The following is a 24,023-nucleotide window of genomic DNA, read 5'->3' on the forward strand; positions in this document are numbered from 1 at the left end:
GGTGACTATGTTGAAAAAGTGTAATGCATTGAGGTTTTTTCAACCTTTATTAACTATTTCTGGGTGAATATAAATTGACTCACCTTGTACCCAGAGATTTATTTTAGAGAAATGACTAGAAACAATGAGTAATACAGTTGAAGTTGCATGGTAAAAATAAAGGCCTTATAAACATTCATTTCCAGCCTCAGTTTCATTGGAAAATGAAATCCAGTAGAATTCCCCTCTACCCTCAACACCAAGTAGAAGCAGATACATTCCAGATAACTGAATTAAATTCAGTAAGATTTGGGCAATTCTATTAAGTATAATAGAGATTGTCACTAAGATGCCTCAACAAAAATTGTGTGTGAAAAAATCAAGATAATGTTCAAGGTCTCTGTGGAGGTGTGAGTAAAAAAGAAAAATAATTACACTTAAATTGTTGGTAGATAACTTCTTTAAACAGAAAATATAATCTCTAAATTGATGTGATGAGTTAGTTTACAAGTGGCAGGTTCTGTACTTGATAAATTGCTTTCTTCCTAAAGTGTATTCACCCAATTCACCATACCAGACTATTTTTATAACCAATTATAATGTCGGATATGCCATATTCAGTGATTATTTCTTTCTATAGAAAATTCATTCACTGATCCAAGATATTTTGGATCCTCCTGATAAACTTTATGCCCACAAGTTAAAACACAATGAACAAAATAAGTAGTAATACTCTAGTAGTTCACAAAATAAAAAAAGCAGGAATTAAAAAGCAAACATAAGAGTGAAGTAGGAAGAACAATATGGAAGACATATCAAGTTTAATGTTTTAAGTTTACAGGTGATAGAAAGATTGGCAGGGTAGGTAATGGCAGAAATAGTCATACTACTGCAACAATACCTAGAAAAACTGGATAGATGGGCTGAGAAGTGCCATTTAGGTTTAACAGTGATAAATGCAAAGTACTGCACATGGGATCAATAATCCCAGAAGCAAGAAGTTAGAGAATAAAAGATACCTAGGAGTAACTGTGCAGTCTGACATGCTCTCTGAACAGTGCAGACAAGCTGTTATGATAGCTCATGGGGGTTCTATCAGTGAAAGAGCAATTTTATCAGCAGATAAAAGGAAGTGATTATTCTATTTATACAGGGTTGCACACTATTATAAATACTACAAATTAAATATTTTTGTTTCAGAGCTAAAAAATGGTTGACAAATTATCTAAGGATGACAGAGTAAGCTCTGGAGTACCAGGTGCTACACTGTTCAGTTGCCAAAGAATTTAATAGGCAGAATGCACACCAGCCTCCAGTTGATCAGTCAACTGCTGGACTACTATAACCATTTTAAAGAAAATAGAAGTGTTGCTGATCGTCCTTGAAGTGGGAGATAAAAAAGTAACTGATGAAGAAACATCTGCAATGGTATTGGTGCAGTTTGCAAACAGAAAAAAAAAAAAGTCAATTCAAGAAATGGGGGTTAGCCAAATTTCAGAAGTGCACATTCTTAAAAAAATGAAAAAACACCACTTTTTAAAGTACAACTTCTTCAGGATTTGCATAGTGATAACATAGATCAGTGATAAGTTTTACAATTGGATGTTGCAAATGAGATGTATTGATATTCTTCAGTGATGAGCCAATATTTTACCTAAGTGGTAATGTCAATAGACAATTTTCATTATTGGTCAGACAGTAATCCTAATTGGATGGTAACAACTAATGTGCAAAACAACCCCAGAATATGGGATGGTCAAATAATTTGCCCTTATTTCTTTGAAAAGGTTACTGGTGAAGCATACTTACATATGCTACAGAATTACTCTATGGATTTTCTGGATGTTTCTTTATAATGAAGGATCAAGATGTTCTTCCAACAAGACTGAGCACCACCGCATTATTCATTGGTTGTACAATAACTACCTCAACAGTTATCAAATAGGCAGATAGGATGATGAGGCCCTGTTGACCCAGGTCACTAGACCTCATGTCCATCAATTTTCTTCTTCTTTGGGGTCCTTTCAAGTTTGCTGTTTACCAGAACCACCCAAGAAACAGTGACAAACTTAAGCAAACAATATAATCTGAATGCTGTCAAAAGATACATTGATACATGTCAATGCACCATTCACACAAAAATTCAGTGTTTGCAAAGTTGGAAGTGGTCATTTTGAATATTTGTTATAATAAAAAATTATAACAAATATTAAAAATTTGTTATAATAAAAAAAATTTATTCTGTGGTACAAGACTTTCAACCTCCCCCCCCCCTGTATAAAGCAATAGTTAGGCTGTGAGTACTGGTCGGGAAGTCATTTTAAGAACAATGTTTAACTGTTGGAACAGTTGACGAGAAGAGCAACAAAATTAGTCAAGCACACAAAAGTTTATCCTAACCATAAAACTTCAGTTCTGCTACAAAGTGCAGCACTGGGAAATTGAGCCACCTGCAAGGAGACCTGATTAAAGTGTTTATAGCTTTAAAATGGATTAAGCACATTAAAATTTGATGCATCTTACTGTTTCTCAGACTACATAAGTTACAATTTTAAATAAAATAGGACAGTTTTCAATTTAACTAGGTGTGAAAGTTAGCTTTTAGCTAACAAGAGATTGATTGTGGGACCAAACTTCTATCTCGTGTTGAAGTTGGCAGTTCAAATAAATTTAACAGAGAATTAGAAAAAATAGGTGATGTGGTTTTTTTTTTGTTGATGTTACATTTTTCTCTAATACAGAGCCAGATTGTATTCAACTAAACAGACATTGTTATTCCTGCACTTTGACTTAAAAATAACTAGGAAAATGTAATAGAGAGACAGGCATAGCTTCACCTTGCCCAATTGCAATCCCTATATGGTTCCTACTTCAGTGAGTACTGCAGCTTAGGAAAAAAGTTGTCATTACTTCATATCTTTTCTGTCAGTTATATTTAGCTTACACAGTAAAGTGTCCCTTCCCACTTGATAGAAAATTTTTTTATCGTGTACTTTTTTGCTTTGGTTCTTTCCTAGCTACATTGTATAGTATTGGCAGAAACAATCATATGCCTTCACTTTTACATTTATATTTTTTTCCAGTTAAGGTTAATAATATGCTACATTTTATATATGCTAAAAGCAATTATGTAAAAGATATATAAAAAGATAAACCAGTTACAAAGTGATTAAAATGAACTAATTAAAAAAGTATAAATTAAACCAATGAGCTTCTTCCTACTCAGGAAGAAAGCTAATTGATGCTTGTATATCCCTCCCTCCCTCAAAATTATTAAATATTCATTTGTATGCCCATCAAATAGGCACATATTTGCTTTAATCTAATTTAAGAACTTCAAAAGAAGGCATTCCATAGTTCTGCAGTCTTTCTTACCTTTAATTATCTACTATGCCAAATGTTTCCAGTGAACAGTAATTCAGGTAGAGGAGACCATCCTCATCTTTGTGTTCTTGGTACACCTCAAACATTGTCTTGGAAGCTGACAAAATAGATATATTATTTGCAAGCAGGTAGTATGACTCTGTTGGCTTTAACTGTAAACAGCTCCTGAAAGACATTTCATTGAACCCCTTAAAAAGGTAGTTATACCAAGAAAATTCAGGCATTTTTTTTTTATAATTTATTATTAGATTTATATAGGATATCTACAATCCATGTCTTAAAACTTTACTCAAGATTACTTTATTATTACATAAGTTCTGATAAACTCTGTTTACTACAAAAGTGCATTTATGAATATCCAAATCTTATGAACAAGAATATGATACCTCAGGTTCCATTTATAAATTGAAAAGCAAAATATTATAAAATTTTGTTTAACTCCACAAGTTTGAAAAGTGACATGAATACCAGCATACAAAGTATTATCTCCTTGGTAGCAACAAACATTTTTCATTTTGATAATGGATCAAAAAGTTTGATATTCTTCTTTGTATAAATATTATATTGTTCACAGGCATATTTGCAAGTTGTGGGCTGAAAACCGCAGAATAACTCTCAAGAGAAAACCTTATTCATTCTGCCTGAAGTTGGTGGCAACCTATACCTGCAATTAAAGAGGCCTTTAAGAATTCCCCATTCTGATATATTTTGAACCCAGACCTGCCCAAATGAAGAGGATGCTGATTAAAGTATGGTTTTCAGTTGCCATCAAGCCATGTCCCAAGCATATTTCATAGAAAAGTTAGGGAATCTAGAAAGCCTGAGAAACATCAACATTGCAGAAAAACTGACATTAGTGATACAAAACAGCACTGTCCTGTTGGAACAATAGCTCATGACAAATGGCACAACATGGTTCTTGGTGTTTATTTCTAGGCCTTTGTTAACTGTACACAGGATTCTTTCATCAGGGAGGTTGCTCTCAAACATCTTAATTCCTACCAAAAAAAATGATTTTGCTTTAACAATGACAACTTTAGGTTTCTTTTGTCAACTTCTACTTACACACCAGTTTTTGATACATCAGAGAACTCAACAGGAGTATCTGTCAGCTCTTGGCTGCTTAATATACGGCTTAATTCGTATCTTTTCAGAAGTCTTAATAGCATACCGAGGCAATTGCACTTCAATCACATCAACAACCTCTACATTTGTTTCTTCTTTACAAAATTTGACTGTGGTTTAAATACCAAGCTATTTGCAACATTACTCAAACCAGTCATTTGATCTAGTGGCCCAATGGAGCCAAATTTGGTATGAACAAGAGCCATTTTAGTTACCATCTGTAACTCTTAAATTGACATATTTCAAATCCTATCTGGCTCAGATCCTGACCCAGTAAAGTTGAAGATATACTAATTCTCAGCTGTTGTTAATACAAAAAACTAAAGCTAAATAGAAAAAAAATTATAAAATTTATTGTTACTTATTCTCAGTGAGTACCACCACCCAGACATGTTTCAAGGCTATTGGCCTATCATCAGTGGGTGGGCAGGTACCCTAGTATTGCAGACATGACGACCCAGTTGTGAAGTTAATCGCACAATATGAGAGATGCCAAAGGTGTATAAGATAAAATTTAAAATAATTAAATGCACTTGGCATAATACTTTAAGTATTATGCCAAGTGCATTTACTGAGAATAAGTAACAATAGTCTTCTCTATTAGTGAAGCGTTACTTATTTGAGGTAGTGCAGTATCATGGCAACTTGTCGTGAAGGCAGAGCACAATATGAGAAAGAGCAAATGATGCCCACAACAACTACTTTGTAGTTTTTTTTTTAAGAGTGTCTATGGTGTATCTAAACACCGATATTATATAAATTTATTTTTCACATGGGAGGTTTAACACTAACAAGAGCTGTGCCACAGATTAGCCACCCTGTATTACTCTTACAAAATATTGCTCTTGGTACTGTTGCTACACTGCTAGCCCTTAGTACTGGTCACTAACAAATTGCTGATTTAGTGCATTTTATTATTATTCACTTTGATAAGATACATACAAAATTAAGACTACTTACCTGAGTGTTTTCATTCCAAATAAGGCTACAGTCATATCACCATTGGCAACAAACCTGCAGTTCTTTAAAGCTGGAAGTTTTCTCTCCATGATGTACTGTTCGACAATTATCTTCATTAAAAAAAATTAAGCGAATAAGTATTTTAAAAGAGTAATTTAAGTGCTCTTATTAAAATTTTTTTTCAAATGATATTATTTCATTGAAAAGATGAATCAGTTCAGACAAATTCTTGCTACGTGGAGTTAGCTTTTTAAGCATCCTCTGCACTGTATTTCAAAACTTTTGCCACAATTTCAGTGTAGCTTGGTTTATAAAGCACCAAAAATGCACTGAATTTGTAATATTTCATTCAATTTACTTATCCTGTGAGTGTTCCGTGTAAGCTTTTTTAAGTGATTTTTTTTTAGTGCAACAGGGCTGAAGATCATGTTTGGGATAAGTGGTTTCCCACATCTGCGCCATGAGTACTCTTGTGAAGAAATACAGTGCTCTGTAACAGCCAGAGTTGAATGTACTTGCAGCTTACGTTAGAGTTGTGTTATGTTCTGGCTACTTGGCCGCAGTGCCCCTAGTGGAATGCTAGGTGCCCACCACCACTGGGGGGTGAGCCAGTCAGTATTTTCTCTATCTAGTCTGCTAGGGTTGCCTAAGCTTACTGGACAGATAACAAGTAAAAAAAAGTGCGAGTGAGGGCGATAGCAAAAAAGTAGGAATTAAAGTGGGTAAGAAGTAGGAAGATGAGGAAAGAAGTCATCCTCCGGCAGAGAGAGGGGGGATAGAGGGGGAAGGGACCAAAGAGTTGAATCTCCCTGGACTAGGAAGATCACCCAGATACAAGGAAAGTAGAAAGATTGCTGGCTTCTGATATCTGTCTTCAAAATCGGCACTCTACAAAGTAGAGTGCCAATTTTAAAGACAGATGTCAGAAGTACCTGACCCACTTTACAGAGAACAGGTGAAAAGGTCAATGATCCCATGTCCAGTAACCAGGGCACTGGCAATGTCTTCATGTGGTGTTAGTCAGCAGAATGACTTCCCACTTCTGTATGGTTTTGTTTTGTATGGTTAAGGGAGTTAAATTCTTCCAAGGTTTGTTCTTCTGTATGAAAAGGCAGCTTGGGAAAATGCTGAAAGTTCCTTGTGGTCTTCATTTATGACAAAAAACAATTCTTTGCCACAAGGAAGAGAACCTAGTGCTTGAAGCATCTTGCATCTAAAAGGATGATAATAATGACAAATGTAAAGGACACGTTCCTAGTCTCAGACATACCACAATTGCAGAATGATTTCTGTAAGCTCATGGTCAGTGATTATATACGTGACATAGAGCCCCAGGAAGAACTGGGGGGGGGGGGGTGTTAGGATAATTGAATGTTACATTTGGAATAAAATATTTTGTTATATTGCCCTTAGTTGATTGGTTCCATTCATTTTTCCAGTATTGGATAAGATTTGCTGAAAATGTTTTTCTCCTATTTGAGAGGGTTAGGTTAGATGAGGGTGCATTGTAACAAAGGCCAAGTCTGTCTTTTGCCTGACATGACATCAAAGATATGCTTTTATGAGATAAGCTGCAGTTATTCAGTTTTCTTTTTGTATCAGCTTCTAGTTCCTGGAATTGGCATAGATTCCATATTTTTGTATTAAGATGGTTTAATAATTTTTTAAAAGGAAAAAAAACACTGATTTTTAATATTAGTGCATGATGTTATTTTAACTAGTATTTATCACCTTTACAGCAAAATCAAAAATAATTTCAGTGAAAGTATAAAATAATTCAGTGGAAGAATGAGTAAGCCACAATCATACAGCAAGGAAGATCAGTATTCTGAAGGGTAATTACATCAAATCTCAGCGAGTCCTGCAAAAGATCAATCAGAATTAAGACATCGATAGGGAGGCTTAAGGTCTATATGAATACATTAAATGTAGAGCACCACAGTCTCGTTGCCTGGTGCAATCAGTGGAGAGCATCTTCATCCAAGGTACATTGTGCCAACAATGAAGCTAAGAGCTGTGGTGTAGCACTGTTTCTCATGGTACCTAGGACCTTTGGCAATTGCAAAGGCAACCATTAACACTGACATATCAATGTAGAGCACCACAGTCTCGTTGCCTGGTGCAATCAGTGGAGAGCATCTTCATCCAAGGTACATTGTGCCAACAATGAAGCTAAGAGCTGTGATGTAGCACTGTTTCTCATGGTACCTAGGACCTTTGGCAATTGCAAAGGCAACCATTAACACTGACATATATCAATGTTTCGGACAGTCATGCTTCCTGTAATGTGGCAGTTCTGGTACAGACATGTTTGCTTTAACAGGATAAAGCATGCCATATACCCAGTACTGTTTGAGAATGGCACATTCATGGACATGAACACAGAGAATATGAACCATATGGCATGATCTGGAATGTCAAGATATGAGCCAGGTATGATGCTCTTCATCTACTTAGGCCATACAACCAACTCCCAAATAGCCATTAACAAGTATTTTGTATTAGTAGTGGTAAATGGTGCAGGAAAGCAAGCTTATACAGCATCAGCAAAAAAAAAAAACCAACACTTCCCATATCACTTGTCCATCCCCTCTAACACTGTCTACTTCTTCCTTGAATTTATTCAAACTACCCATTTCTGCAATGCCAGTGGAAGTTTGTTCCAACAACCGACTTATCTGCTGGCTGAAAACAAATTTCTGTACATCTATCCTACAACTACCCTTTCAGTTTCGATTTATACCCCCTCATGTGTGTAGTATTACCAAGAGAGGATTCCATCAGAAGTCTTTGATTTTTGTTTTCTTCAATTTCTTGAATAGAAATTTTAGAAATCTGTTAGTTGCATGCAAACAGGAAAGGGGAAAAAAAATAAAATATATATATATATCAAGCGAGGTCTAATTATACTCGTGTTTATTGCTGTCTCTTGCGCAATTATTGAAGTGCAACAGTTTTGATAGATAGCAGCTCCTTCAACAAATATGCTCTCAAGCTTCGTGACATTAAAGTATCCAGCTGCTGTCCAATGGTTTAAGTGCATATACAGTGCTTTCAACCGTCATATTCTCTGGAGCTTCAGTATTTATTGGCCGATATCCAACTGTTATAAAGAGTGGGATTTAACTTGAATTTCACCAGGAGAAAAAAAAAAAAATACACACAAGTTAGTGTATGCTGTGCATTATATATTGTTGGGATATCAGACATTGTATAACACAGATAAAATGGTGCAGAATGGGGAGTACAATATGTACAGAAAGGATAGGAAGGAAGGAGGGGTTATGCTATTAGTTGAACAAAATCTAAGGAAGTGCATCCAGTTGACAGATGCACAGTGCAATGTTAAGTCAGTTTGGTGTGACATAAGCTGGGAAAGCAAAAATGAGTAGGAGTGTATGTTATAGGCCTAATGGCACTGATCAGTACAACAAACAATTGTGCAAATAAATAGTGGACCAGTAAATCAGAATGTCTTAAAATGGGAGATTTTAACTCCCCAGATATTGACTGGAACTTGTGGATTGATCACTCACACACTAACAAAAATGTGAATTTGCTGGATTTTCTCCAGCAGCATGTTCCAGAGGCAACTAGAGGGAGTAATACTCTTGATCTGATTATCAGCAGTGATTATTTGTGCATTGAGAATTTGCAGATAAAGAAACTACTAGGTGGCAGTGATCACAGTGTACTGATGTGGGACTTAGACAACTATCATCAGGGGTAAAGGGAAGGGTTTTTGCTTTCATAAAGGTGACTACAGTGATCTCAGAGTGTAGGCTTTACATACCAACTAAGAAATACTGTTCAAGGCTTAGGCCTAAATGGATGTCAGATGAACTAATGAGACTCGTGGCAGAGAAGAAAAATGCACTGGATGTATATAATTATCAGGCGATACAGAAGCCTATGGTAGATATAACCTAGTCTGTAATCAAGTCACAAAGGATGCAAAGACTTCATTACTTATATAAACTCTAGAAGGAAGGGGATGAATCAGGTTGGTCCACTTGATCATTGGTTAGACTGCTGATGATGATCTTGCTCAGATAGCTGACAAACTGAACGAGAATTTTGCATCTACATTCACACATGAGGAATTCTGTACAGAAGTGGAAGAAAGAAGTTTATTAAACTAACAGGAAGCTTAATGATTTTGTAATAACTGAGAGCAAAGTGGAGAGATTGTGAAGTTAAATATAAGAAAGGCACCTGGAGTGGATGGAATCTATTCAATTATATTAGAGGCAGTAAAGGAAGTAAGCAAACCCTTAGCCATAATTATTAGGGTGTCCTTGGACTCGGCAGGTACCCACAGACAGGAGATGTACAAATGTGTCCCCATTTCTCAAAGGAGATACAAGTAATTACAGTTTAACTTCTGTTTCAGGAAAAATAATGGAGTCAATGGTTAAAGAAGCATTGCAGGATCATCTAAACAAGATTGCAGTAATAATTCAGACACAGCATGAGTTTGTCTTGTCAGATTAATTTGATTGGATACTACGTGGATGCAAAAAATAATTTTGATATCATATACTTTGATTTCAGGAAACCTTTTGATGCTGTTGCACATGGAAGACTACTGTATAAATTGGAGCAGGATGACGTTAATGGCAAGTTGCCACAATGGATAAAAGGGTGGTTGAGTGGGAGAAGACAGTTGTAATTAATGGACATTGCAGTTTGTGGGCTAATGTTATTAGTGGAGTTCCCCAGGTTTCGGTGTTGGGCTCATTGGTGTTTTGTATATTTATCAAATGATATTGATGAAGGTATATCAGGCTTAATTTCCAAGTTTGCAGATGATACAAAGGTTGGCAGGGTTGTTAATGACAGTCTGCTACTGCAACAGAATCTAGAAAAGTTGGGAAGGTGGGCTGAGAAGTGACAGCTGAAGTTTAACATTGACAAATGCAAAGTACTATGGGTAGAAGTAATTCCTGAGAAATGTACCAACTGTGTGATACTACACTCATGTTGGTAGAGAATGAAAAAAACCTAGGGGTAATTGATCAGTTAGATATGAAGTTTTCTGAGCAGCAGACAGGCTGCCACAGCAGGTCATTGGGATCTTGTCAATGATATACAGTAATTTTGCTAGTAGGGAGAAGGTGGTGATTATTTCTTTGTATAAGGCAATGGTCAGGCCCCACCTTGAGTACTGCAAAAGGGTCTGGAAGCTTCATTTTAGGGAGGATGTAGAGTTGCTAGAAGAAGTACAGAGAAGGGCAACAAAATCAGTGAAGGGAATGAAGGGGTGCTCTTACAAAGGAAGGCTTAAATTCTGTAAACTGCAGTGGCAGTCTGGAGACTAGGCACCTGTGAGGTGATCTGATTGATGTGTATAAGGCCTTGAATGGGTTGAGCAGGATCAAAACTGATTTGATTCTTCCTCTTTCTTAGATTACAAACCTGAGGGGGCATAAATTCAAATTGAGGAATGACAGTTGTAGAATAGAAGTTTGGAAATTTGCCTTAGCCAGCTGGTAGTTGATTGTTGGAACAAAACTTCCATCTGTCATTGTGGAAGTTGATAGCTTAAATAAATTCAAGAAAGAACTGGACAAACTTTTGGATCAAATGGATGTGTGAAATGGGATTTTTTTTTTTGGCTGATGCTGTATAAGCTTGCTTTCTTGCATCGTATGTCTCTACTAATGTTAATTACATTTCACATATATTGGCAAATAGTAATAATTCACATTTTATAACAGAAAAAATGAGCAAAATATGAGCAATTTACATCAAAAATGAACAAACCAAGAGCATTCTGTTTCTAAGCATTACCCATGTTGCCCATTCAACCCTCAGTCAGTGTATGACAACAAACAATAGCTCCTTGGGCTACAACATATGGTATATGGATAGGATAGCCTATGTGATATGTATGAAAGAAGAAATAATTGCTAGATTATTCACTGGCTTGATTTTAATGAAATTTAGGAAGGCTGGGCAGATCATTCTCAGAGCCAGGCATTAAAAAAATGCTAATTGTGAGATTTTTAATTTTAATCATATTTAGGATGGCCTGTCAAATCTATAAAAGAGCTAATTATAAAATTGCAGGATTTCTATTGATCCAATTTTAATGAAATTTTGAGATTGCTCCACAAATTGTTCTAAATGAACAAAATGCAATATTTTATGAAAATACATGCAGACCGATATGGCAAAGATAAATGCTTAACACATATGCTTAAATGTACCTACCTAAATATGGATTTTTCCAAGTGTTGACAATAGATTAAGAGAAGCACAACAAAATTAAGTAAAACAAATTTGAATTATTTCTTGGTGATTTTTGAAATTGCATACTTAAGGGTAATTTACACCTAGAGAAGTAAACACACAACCAGTTATGGAGTAATGAAAATCAGAAAATTCTCTGCCTGTTAAGCATACAAACTAGAGGCTGCTGTGGTTTGCATACTATACAGGCAGAGAAGAGGCAACACATTGTCTACAAAAAAGAAAGTTAAGTGTGACATAACATTGTATTCAATTTAATGTAGAATGCATTTCAGCATTTCAAAAAATTAGTTTTTACAATTTTTTTATTAAAATACATAACATTTTGTCTGATCTCCAAGATTTTGAGTGAGTATTAGTATTAGCAAATGATGCAAGAAAGTAAGCATATAAAGCACCAACCAAAAAAAAAAAAAATTGCCACATTACTTGCCCATCCCCTCCAATGATGTCTAGTTCTTCCTTGAATTTATTCAAACTACATAAAAAAAAGTAAAGTGCAGCCATTATCAACCCACTGCAGGATGGAAGCCTCCTCAACAATTCATGTTGAGGGAAATGGACCATAATCTGCCATGCTGGTCCAGTGCAGGTTGGCAGATCGACCGTATTCAGGGGCTTGAACCCCGGTCTACTCAAAGGGCGTGTGCTACTGCACTCTCGCCCACTCGGCTACGGAGTGCCTACTTCCACAACAACAGAAGGAAATTTGTTTGAACAGTCAACCACTCATTGGCTGAAGGCAAATGGCAACATCTATCCTTCCTCAATTTAAATTTATGGCCTGTTGTGTGATCCGAGAATGAAGAATGCTGTCAGCATCGAGCTTGCTCAATCCATTCAAAGCATTAAACACCTTAATTAGATTACCTTGCAGGTACGTAAGTCCCGAGATACTACAGTTTGCACAACTGAAGCTCTTGGTAAGACCATCTTTTTTGTTCCCTTCAACCTTGTTGCTTTCTTGCACCTATTCCAGCAGATCTGTATCCTTCCCAAAATGCCTCCAGACCTGAATATAGTACTCAAGATGTGACCTAATGATTGCCTTGTATGAGATAATTACTTCTTTAGTCCTCCTAGCAAAGTTCCTGTAGATCACAGAAACCCATGTGAGCTGTCCTAGCAGCCTCTATGCTGCTCAGAGAATTTCATATCCAACTGCAAAATTACCCCTTTTCCATTTTCCACTACCCAAGTGTACTACTGTACAGTTGTTACAGGAATCTGGAATTACTGCTGCCATATAGTAGTAGTAGTGGCACATGATGCAAGAAAGCAAGTGTAGGAGCTTATGCAGCATCAGCCAAAAAAAAAAAAACACACCATTCCCTCCAAATGCCTGTCCAGTTCCTCCTTAAATTTATTTAACCTATCAACTTCCACAACGACAGATGGAAGTTTGTTCCAGCAATTAACCACCCGCTGGCTAAAGGCAAATTTCCACACATCTATTCTACATCTATCCTTTCTCAATTTGAACTTATGTCCCCGTAGGTTCGTAATCTGAACAAGTGGAAGGATCCCATCAGAATTCAGCGTGCTCAACCCATTCAAGGCCTTATAGACCTCAATCAGATCACCGCACAGGTGCCTAGTCTCCAGCCACTGCAATTTGCAGAACTTAAGCCTCTCTTCGTAAGAGAATCCCTTCATTCCCCTCACCAATCGTGTTGCTCTTCTCTGTACACGCTCAAGCAAATCTACATCCTTCCTAAAATGAGGCCTCCAGACCTGTACGCAGTACTCAAGGCGTGGCCTGACCATTGCCTTATACAGAGGGACAATCACCTCCTTTTCCCTGCTAGCAAAATTCCTATATATCATTGACAAAACCCCATGACCTGCCCTAGCAGCCTGTCTGCATTGCTCAGAAAACTTCATATCTGACTGCACAATTACTCCCAGGTCTTTTTCATTTTCTACCACCTTAAGTGTAGTACCACACAGTTGGTACGTTTCTCTGGGGTTACTTCTACCCATATGCAGTACTTTGCATTTGTCAAGGTTGAACTTCAGTTGCCACTTCTTAGCCCATCTGCCCAAATTATCTAGATCCTGTTGCAGTAGCACACTGCCATTACTGTCATTAACAACCCTGCCAACCTTTGTGTCATCTGCAAACTTCGACATTAAGCCTGATATACCTTCATCAATATCATTGATAAATACACAAAACAACAGTGGACCCAACACCGAACCCTGTGGGACTCCACTAATAACATTAGTCCACGAAGAGCAGCACCCATTGAAAAATTAGGCAGCCATCTGCCTAATTTTTCTAGATCTTATTGCAGTAGCTTATCTTGATTAGTCATTAGCCACCGTACCAACCTTTGTATCATCTGCACACTTAGACATTGACTCTTACTTTCATCAAGCACTAATAAATGTAGAAAACAATGAGTTCAATTCAAAACCATGGGGACTCCACTAATAAACACTAATCAATGAAGAGAAATGTTCATTAATAACCACTCAGTCTTCTAAAACAATTATCCATAGCAGATGCTTGCCTGTAATGGCACACTGCTCCAAATTACACGGCAGTCTCATGTGAAACAGTGTCAAAATCTATCGTGAAATCCAAGTATGACAAATTTTTTTTGCATTCAGTTCCTTTGTTACTGCATCCAACACAATTAGTCAAACAAGACTGCCCCTTTAACAAATTCATGCTGTGACCACAATATAATTGCATTACTGGCTTGGTGGTTTTATATTACTTCTTTAACCACTGACTCCATTATTTTCCCTAGAAGAGAAGTTAAGCTAACAGGTCTGTAATTACTTGAGTCATCTCATCCTGTGATTTGGAGATTTTTCCTTGAACAGAAGTTAAACTAACCGGTTATTATTATTTGGTTTTTAGGAGCATTAGCAACTAAGGCCATATTGCTCTGGGGATATGCGGTGGTCATTTCCTGACCTTTCTGCATTTCGTGGTCACTGGCCCGAACCCCAGACTGATCAAGAAGCATGTGCTATGCACTGCTGCTCATGCTCACCTGGCTACATTAAACTAACTGGTCTGTAATTACTCATGTCACCTCATCCTCTGTGATTTGGAGATTTTTCCCTGAACAGAAGTTAAACTAACCAGTCTAATTACTTGTGTCACCCTTAGATTCCCCTTTGTGAATTGGGGTCACATTAGCACATCTTCAGTCCATGGGGACTTCCCATGATTATGGCTAAGGGTTTGTTTACTTCCTTTAATATAACTGGATAGATCCATCCGCCCCAGGTGCTTTATGTTCAATTTCAACAATTTTTCTCCTCCACTTTGCTCCTCAGTTATTACAAAATCATTTAACTCTCTGCCAGAGTTTGATAAGCTTAATAACCTCTACTTCCCTACAGACTTCATCTGTGAATGTAGATGCAAAATACTCATTCAGTTTGTCAGCTACCTCAGCAAGTTCATAAACAATCGAACCATCGATATCAAGTGGACCAATCTGATTCATCCCCTTCTTTCTAGAGTTTATATAAGTAAAGAAGTATTTACTGGTTTTTTGGAATCTTTTGCCCAAGATTTCTCATAATCTGCTTTTGCCTGCCTAACATCCTTTGTGACTCAATTACAGACCATCTACCATAGGTATTGTCTCCTGATAATTTACATGCTTCCCATGCATTTTTCTTTTCTTTTCTGCCACTGTATAAAAATTAAAATCTGAGACCACTGTAGTCACCTTTATATGAAAGCAAAACCCTTCCCTGTACCCTCCCTTATGGTAGTTACATCTTTAATTAAATCCCACATCAGTACACTGTGATCACTGCCACCTACTGGTCCTTTATCTGTGGATTCTTAATGTATGAAGAATCACTGCTGATCATCAGATCACTTGTTAAGTAATTTCTCAGATCTCTTAATATCATTAGTACCAACATGTACTACAACATCACCTATTGTGACCTTATAAGATGATATGCTCCACAACATCTGCTTTTGCTTCTGGCACACATACCCTGGTGCTATTCCATCTATCCATCTTGCGCAACATATTTCCTGTTTTCCCTGACAATAACTAGCTCCTCTGGGACCAGCACATTCCACGTTGAAGATTGCCACTGTGTTGTGTAATTCACAAGAGTGATCTCTGTAATTGAGTTTGGCAGCTGAGAGCTTGATGGGGTCCCCCATTTTAATTCCTTTGAGGGCATCTTACCCTAATCAAACTATTATAAATGCCCATCAGAATGCTAAGTTGGCACCTAACTAACTTCTGACTTCTATTTTTTGATAAAGAGGCACATTCAGCCTTGAAAGCTCCAAAGTATAATTAAAGATATTTTTACTGGATATATATGTTATTATTTCATGCTTGAACCTATTAAACCACCCGTTGCTTGCCACAAACTTGGGTTGGGGTTTGCCATACTTATCCTTGACATCTTCATAAATACTTCTTTCTTTTGCTTGAATGGCCATTGGACTCAGGGGCACTCTTCTGAATCTGATTTTCCATCCATATTATTAGTAGCTTTTCCATCTTCGATATAGCACCTGAATGCTGTTTTGTGATCACTGTTGGGGTGGACTGGCCCCGGTGTGAAATATGTTGATCCTTGAACATGTTCTTTTATACACTCACTGTCCCTTAAAATATTATTCACTGTTGAAGCAGCGAGACCTAATTAATTCCTTAATTAATCATCTTCATTTCTAAATCAATTTTGTTTCATTTCCTAGCACTGCCAGCACTTGCACTTTCTGTTGGTCCCTTTCCCTTCACCATTGTAATAAGTAAATAGGAATGAAGAGAAGATTCTGAAAATTTGTTTTTTATATGATTGAAGATTTCTGCGAAGGGGAATTCGTTTCACCATAACGTAAAAACCCACAGAATTCCAGTTACTGGTATTATTGCAAATGCAATAAGATCGTGTTTACTACCCATTTATAATACATTGATGAGCCAAAACATTATGACCAGTGAGCCATTATGCAAATCGAAGCAACTGCAGGTGAACTATGGCATGTGCACGTGTCCGGACATGTTATAAAAAAAACACCTTATACTGAGCTCCGTTAATCAGTGTTACTCTTGTCCTTCAGATGGGAAAGGCAGCGGACTTAAGCGAGTTTGACAAAGGCCAAGCCATGTACCATCCAGGAGAGCGAAGGCTCTCCCAGATGGTACATGGCAACTGTGGCACAACTCACTGGTAATTGGAATGTGGGTGATGGGAGTAATATGGCACAACACACAGTATATCAAACCCTGCTGAAAATGGGCTGCATAGCTGCAGGCCACTCCAAGTGTCCATGCTAATCACAGTTCACCGGTGACAACTCCTACAATAGGCACGCGAGCATCAAAACTTGACCTTGAGTGATTGGAAGAAGGTTGTCTGGTCCAATGAATCACATTTCCTGTTGCACTATGTGGATGGCTGGGTACGTGTGTGTCGTTTACCTGGGGAAGTGATGGCACCTGAATGCACCATGGGACGAAAACAAGCCGGTGGCGGCAGTATCATGCTTTGGGCAATGTTCTGCTGGGATACCCTGGGTCCATCCATGTGCCAGTCACTCTGACATCTACCACCTACCTAAACATCATTGCTGACTAGGTACACCCTTTCATGGTTACGGTCTTCCCCCTCTGGTGGTGCAGTCTTTCAGCAGGATAATACGCCATGCCACACTGCCCAGATTGTTCACGACTGGTTTGCGGAACATGAGGAAGACTGCCAGGTATTGCCCTGGCTTCCAAATTCCCCAGACATCAATCCCATCAAACATTGTGGTTTGTGTTGGTACACATTTAGAAATCTTGTAACGTCCATGCCTCACCTGGTATGAGCTGTTTTGGCTGCATGTGAAGGACCAACATCATATTAGGTAGGTGGTCATAATGTTTTGGCTTATCGGTATAGATTGTGCTAACAGAAAAGCCCAATAAATCGGAAAGTGCAAATTGTTTTTATTGTTATGGTAGTGACCTCTAGAAATTGTTTTACAAAATTATCACAAATGCACTCAAAATTGATTCTTATAATGGAACATATGATAACGATGAAAGTGTAGCACAATTTCCATTATAAAAATTACCTTTTGGAGAGTTAAATAGCTTAGTTATATAGCAAAAATTAACTTCCAAGGTTTTGGAACGAATTACCAAAAAAAAAAAAAAAGTGTTATTGGGTTCAACATTACGATATTTTCATGATACCTCCATTTATTCCTACGGGATGTAAAATATTTCTACGATTATTTTAGGCTTGCGCCAGCTGGAAAAAATTTACAAAAGTCAGGGAGTTCCTGTATTCCCATGGTCAGATTCACCACTTTAATGTTCACTTAAATAAAAAAAAAAAAAAAAATCTATCTATCTATCTATCTATCTATCAGCATTAAAAACAGGAAAGCCATAAAAATACACACATTTGTTTTTACATTAAAAACAGACTGATACAATATTTGAATGATAAAATCATTCAGTTTTAGGATACAAAAAACAGAAAATTGAACATAAGTTTTGCCTTTCTTGATACATTCCATTATAGCAGTATAAAAGACTACTCAGTCTTCAAGTGAAGAATTTTTCACTCCTTGTGAAATTTTCAATGGCCACTCTTTTTTGTTTCAAGTTGTTTTACTTGAAGTACTGGCTGCGTTTGCTCTTCCTCCTGTACTCTTCCCCTTTGTTGCTGCAACTCATTCTGTTCAGCATTGTGCAATTCTAGCATCTCAACCATGATAGTTTTCTCTACCTTGCAGCTACAAGATTTCACCATCTGTAACTGAATTTTGGGGACACTAAGTTTCTGAATATCATGGCTGCATTCTAGCCATATACCACCATACACACCATTCATTGTAGTCAAACTGATTTCCATGATGGCACAACATTGTATTAGGGAGTTATCTCTTCCACCTCACAATGCAGCTAGTCCTTGCAGTCTATTCAGATGTTAAAAGGTCTGCAGGAATTACTCTTGTTTAAATAACCCATGGTTGCAAAGGTCATATTTCTTGGCACAAAAAGCAACTTGTATGTTCCAGGTTTCAACATTAACAAGGTGGTGAGACATTTTGAATTTGCTGTTGGTAACATCATCAGTTGATCCCACTATATAGAATTTAAATACCGTCTCAGACTTCCATAGTTGCCTTTACAAAAGCAAATTGAAATTTTATTTGAAATTGAATCGAAATGATGACTCAGACCAGAGCACCAAAGCAAAAGGTTCAAGCTAATGGGAGTGCTGTGGCTCAGGGGAGAACTGAGAGGCAGTTGTCCTCTGAATCACAGCCTTTTAAAATGTACTGCTTGTTTGATGTTTGTGGAGTAATCAGGGATAGGACATGATATTGCCAAGGGGAATGTCATTGTGTGTGCACAATTTAAGGAGTGTGAGAAAATCAGGTGACAACTCAGCGTTATGGGCCTATATGAAAGCTTGAAGGATAGGGTGGATACCCTCGAAGGATCTAAATTGAGTGGCCCATCAAGCTCTCAGCTGCCCACATCAATGCCAGAGCTTGCACTTGAACATCACGCAACACAGCAGCAAGGCAGAATGCACTAGTCCCACAATAACTAGTAGTTGTTGTGACTTTTGTCAGGGAAATGGGGAACATATTATGCAAAAAGGATAGGTGGAACAGGACCAGGGCATGTCTGCCAGGGGCAAAGGTTGATGTTGTAGAGCAGATATCTTTTAAGGGCACAAAAAGGTGATATTTTTGTACATGTTGGCACTAATGTATTAAGAGTAGAAGACCAGTGGAATTACTTAACAAGTACGGGTCACTGTTGAAAAAAAAAGCCGTGAATTAGGGTTGAATTTGAAAGTGTCTGCAATTCTGCCCAGACACAATAGGGAGTATATGATGAGAGCCTTGTCGATCAATTCAGCCCTGAAGAGACTGTGCAAGGCTCAAGGGGTAGAATTTTTCTCAGCCTGGTCTGTGCTTGTTAACAGGAGAGACTGCTTCTACAGGGATGGGATACACTTATTATTATTATTATTATTATTAGCCATATGGTGCAAGGAAGCCTGAGGCTTATGCTGCACCAGCCAAAAAAACATTTTCTGAATTACCCTGATAGACAGAGAGAGAAAAGTCACCAAGAAAAAGAAGAATGATGATATCCAGCTCAGGACCCTGGGTGTGCCAAGCCATACTCACCAGATGTGAGCCCCTAGGGGATCACATCTGGTGAGTATGGCATTGTAAATGAAGAAAAGAGTAAATTTGGTCAATGTCACTTCATTATAATACCAACCAATCTGATATGATGCATAAAAACTTCACATTAAAAAAAAAACAAATCAATAAAAGATGCATTAAATGATATTTTTAAGGTAATTTCAAGTATGTTTCAAATAATGCAAAATGCATTATGAATCTTACCATAAGTACATCTCATATTTGTGTCTTGAAGTAACTGCAGACAGTTTATAAATGATGGCAGTGCAAAAGTAGATTTTAAAATTGAAGGAAATCACATCTGTCAGCCAGGTGTGATTTTTTGGCTTACAGAAGCCAAAAATTTTCTGAAATTTAAATCCAAGAAATGATGAATTTGAATCAAGCAATACATAAATACAATGCCCTACCATTAACATCTGGACCCAAGCTTATCTACAAATCTTTATTTACAGGAAAATTAATAACATATTCTGAAACCCGTTCATCTTTACAGCAGCCTCTAATCTCCATGGAACACTATCCACCAGTATTTTTGTAAATGTCCTCCAGTATTTTCCATCATTTGGCCTTCAGAATGGTATATGTTTCAGCTCAGTTTTTTGGGCAGTCTCTTCTGAACACACACTTAATTCATCCCAGAGGTTCTTTATAGGATTGAGGTTAAGGCTATGGACGATCAGTCCAACTTTTTATCACTCATATCCTCAAACCAGTCTGTCATGATGCAAACAGTATGATATGGACCTTCCATTATTGTTCAGGTTGTCTAGCTGACCTCAGTGTTTGTGGTTTTGTCCAAAAACAACCAGTGGACACAGGTCAAACCATGAAAAACAGCTCCAACTATTGTACTGTGTCTGCCAAACTTCACTGTTGGAACAATACAGTCCAGCAAGTAGCTTGTAGCTTTCTACAGGCACATGACATACCAAGGCAAAATCAGACTGATAGAAACCACATACCATTACTTGTCACTCCAAAGTCAAAGTACAACCGTACAAAGTTCCATTGGTCTACAGTCCAAGAATGGCAGGCCTCACACTAAGCTACAGGCATCTGACATTAGTCAGGGAATTTCAGACAACAAAGATTGGTAGATTCATTAATGATCAGTTCAGGATGACTTGAACAGGCTTCAGAAATGGCCAGAAAAGTGGCAACTAAGTTTTAATGCAGCAAAATCCAAGGTCTTACATTTGGGGAAGAGCAACCCCAAAATATATTATACACTTGGTGGAGATGAATTAAAAACAGTAGAGAATGAAATGGATCTGGGAGTTATAATACAGATAGATAAAGTTTTCTGAACAGTGTAATCAGGCAACCAGGAAAGCCCATGTAACCTACAAATGATTTATTGAATGTTATCCTGTAGAGGTCATAATACCACTGTATAAGGAAATTTTAACACTACATTTGGAATACTGTGTTCAAGTATGGAGACTTCATCTGAAAAAAAGACTGAGCTTCTTGAAAGGGGCTCCTTAAAGATAAGCAACTTTAAGAAGCAACTTAGTTGCTTCTTAAAGATAAGCAACTTGAATGGTAAGATTGGCAAAAGATGACCATACAAGGAAAGACTCCAATTATGTGGACTACAGAGCTTGGCAAGCAGGCACTTCAGAGGTGACCTGATTGAGGTTTATAAGGCACTGAGAGGGATTAGTAAAATTAATGAAGTTGGAATTTTCACTGTTATAAAGAATTCCAGAACTAGGTGCCATAAATTCAAATTACAGAGGTTAAGGTTTAGATTAGATTATAAAAAGTTTTCTTTTAGCCAGCAAGTCACTGATCACTGGAACAAGTTGCCCTGGAAGGTAGTTGAGGCTGACAGTTTGAATAAGTTCAAAGGTCACCTGTATGAGGAAGGAAACATAATTTGTATTTCTTATTTACTTGGTGTTTTTTTTTTTTCAAAAGGCTGTGGCTTCCTTGCACTGTGGCAAATACCATTACCATATAAGGTGGATTGTTTCTTTCAAAAGCAGTACTGATGGCCAATCAAGATGTTCTGCACTTGAATATCAATTCAAGTCTACAATGTACCATCTTTTCCAGCATTCTGCCTAAGCAACTGATAAAGACTGTTCTGTAATCATTTAGTAAAGAGGGCTCTTTTTGTGATTTCGGGAAGACCAACACAATTGAAATGATACCAAGAAAGTGTATATGTATTTTCTCTAAAGGTCCATTTGTAAAAGATCAACAGGGAGGTCATGGCTTTCTCACTAAAATTTTCCAGCATGATGTAACAGGTGCCATCCAGGCCTAGCATTGCCAGAAGAGTAATGTAAGGATTGTTTAAATTCTACTGACATAAAAGGTTGATCATATAGAGCACAGCTGTAATAGCAAAACTGATCCTGTACCACTCGGCACAGGGGCTGCTACAGCAGATGGTCAGACACCAGGTGCGGTGCATAAGTTCACAACCTTTGAGTGACTGTGGTTCAAGCCCGCATGACTGCTAAATATGGTGCTCTGTGTATTCTCTCTTTCTCTCTCTCCCTCCCCTTGAACTCCTCTGCCTGTGTGGTCACCCCAGAGTAACAGAAAATTTATTTTCTTTGCAATTTGCCATAGTAGCCCTTGCACCATTAAACCTCCATTCCAGCTCAGCAGGATTTATTATGATAATGTGAATCATATGCAGTAGCATCTGATACTACATAAAAAGCTTCAGCAAGTGCTTCTGATATCTCAGCAGGTGAGAACAATTTGTTACCCCTCCAGCAAAGTATCAGAGGGAAAGTGATGATTTTTACCATTCAGAGAGCCTGAATTCTTTTCCAAATTAACCTCAAATCTGATCTATGTTTTTGGTAATGGTGCTGGCAAATCTAATGCCCCCCCCACCCTTGCATTCCACTTAGAGAAATCTTGCCCTGCTCAAACAGCTTCCAACTTCTTCAACTACCAATTCCTTAAATGCTGATCTCCAGGTAATTCTTCGGTGAGACAAAGTTAACTTAGTTGATTCCAATCCTTCTACAACTCAGTCCTGTCTTATATCTCACAAAAAAGATTCTTCTACTTCTATGCTTATCTTCGGTGACATTCCGATTTCTAGGCAAGATGATATATCTCTATTGGAGATTACTCCGACTTCTACTCTCTTGGCATAAGCACATTACAAATATTGCTTCCTCTGCATCTAAAAAAAACTTGGTTTTCTCTTTCGGTCTCGGCATTACTTTTCTTCCAAACAGCTCTTCACTCTGTACAAATCGCAAATCCATCCTACCATGGAATATTGTTCCCACATCTGGGGCTGTGCCCCAAAAACCTCACACTTCTAGATTCTATTCAGAAGAGGGCAGTTAGGTTAATTAATGACTCATCTCTAACAGTCTCTCCACTCTGTCTCATAGATGTTCTGTTTGTTGCATGTCTTTTCTATAGATACTTTTATGGCACTGTTCTGAATAATTCCTGCTCTTTCTATCAAAGCAGTCCGAAAACGTACCACCAACAATCTACATCCTTTTACCATCCAACATCAAACTCACAGAACCAACTTTTCTTCTTCCTAATTTATTCATTCAACTGCCATTTTCTGGAACAACCATACGTATTTCCTAAAAATTACAATCTACAGAAGTTCAAGTCTAATGTCAACAATTATCTTCTTTCATCTTCTCAACCTCCAACCCATGCACAGTACTAAGTACTATAGGTTCTAATACCTCTCGTGTTTTGGATTTTCATAAAAAATTCTGCCCAGGCACGACAGAAGGATTATATACTGAAAACGTTCTGTATTAACTCAAGACTTGGACTTAGCAAGGCTTCTGGAGAGGAATTTTTATCAGCTTAGCCTGCACTTATAGGTAGAAGGAATCTGTTTTGTAGAGACAGGATACATTTAAACAAAAGGTGGCGCAAGGGTTTTTGCCAGTATTACTTAAACGATACCTTAAAGGTTCAGGGGAACTGCTAGTTTGGGGGGGGGACAAGAGTGATATAAATACGTGTATCTGATAATACTGGTCAAAGTAACTTTTTTTTTTTATGAAACCCCAAACACGAAAGGTATCAAAACCTATAGTACTTAGTACCGTGCATGGGTTGAAAGAGAAGTGGGGGGGGGGGGTTGCCGGAAACTTTGCTCTAGAGACTAAACATGGGTTTCACCACTTCA

The 24,023-nt window shown here is 37.6% G+C and overlaps 2 protein-coding genes across 2 annotated transcripts in view; one reads left to right on the forward strand and one right to left on the reverse strand.

The window, feature by feature from the left end:
• LOC150081701 (uncharacterized) overlaps positions 1-24,023 on the forward strand; it is a 127,379-nt gene that overhangs the window by 99,604 nt on the left and 3,752 nt on the right. The gene's annotated exons all lie outside the window — the stretch shown is intronic.
• The window catches only part of LOC150081702 (microtubule-associated protein 1 light chain 3 gamma-like), a 72,838-nt gene that overhangs the window by 10,256 nt on the left and 38,559 nt on the right, over positions 1-24,023 (reverse strand). Inside the window, exons 3-4 of the mRNA XM_090379562.1 lie at positions 5,449-5,558; positions 3,355-3,528 (exon numbers count right to left, since the gene is read on the reverse strand). Of these exons, the coding sequence (XP_090235688.1) occupies positions 3,357-3,528; positions 5,449-5,558 (282 nt within the window). The 3' untranslated portion in view covers positions 3,355-3,356. The remainder of the gene's footprint in view (positions 1-3,354; positions 3,529-5,448; positions 5,559-24,023) is intronic.

Source organism: Mastigoproctus giganteus, chromosome 8, assembly GCF_048544385.1.
Source record: "Mastigoproctus giganteus isolate SK-2022 chromosome 8, ASM4854438v1, whole genome shotgun sequence".
Classification (NCBI taxonomy): Eukaryota; Metazoa; Arthropoda; class Arachnida; order Uropygi; family Thelyphonidae; genus Mastigoproctus; species Mastigoproctus giganteus.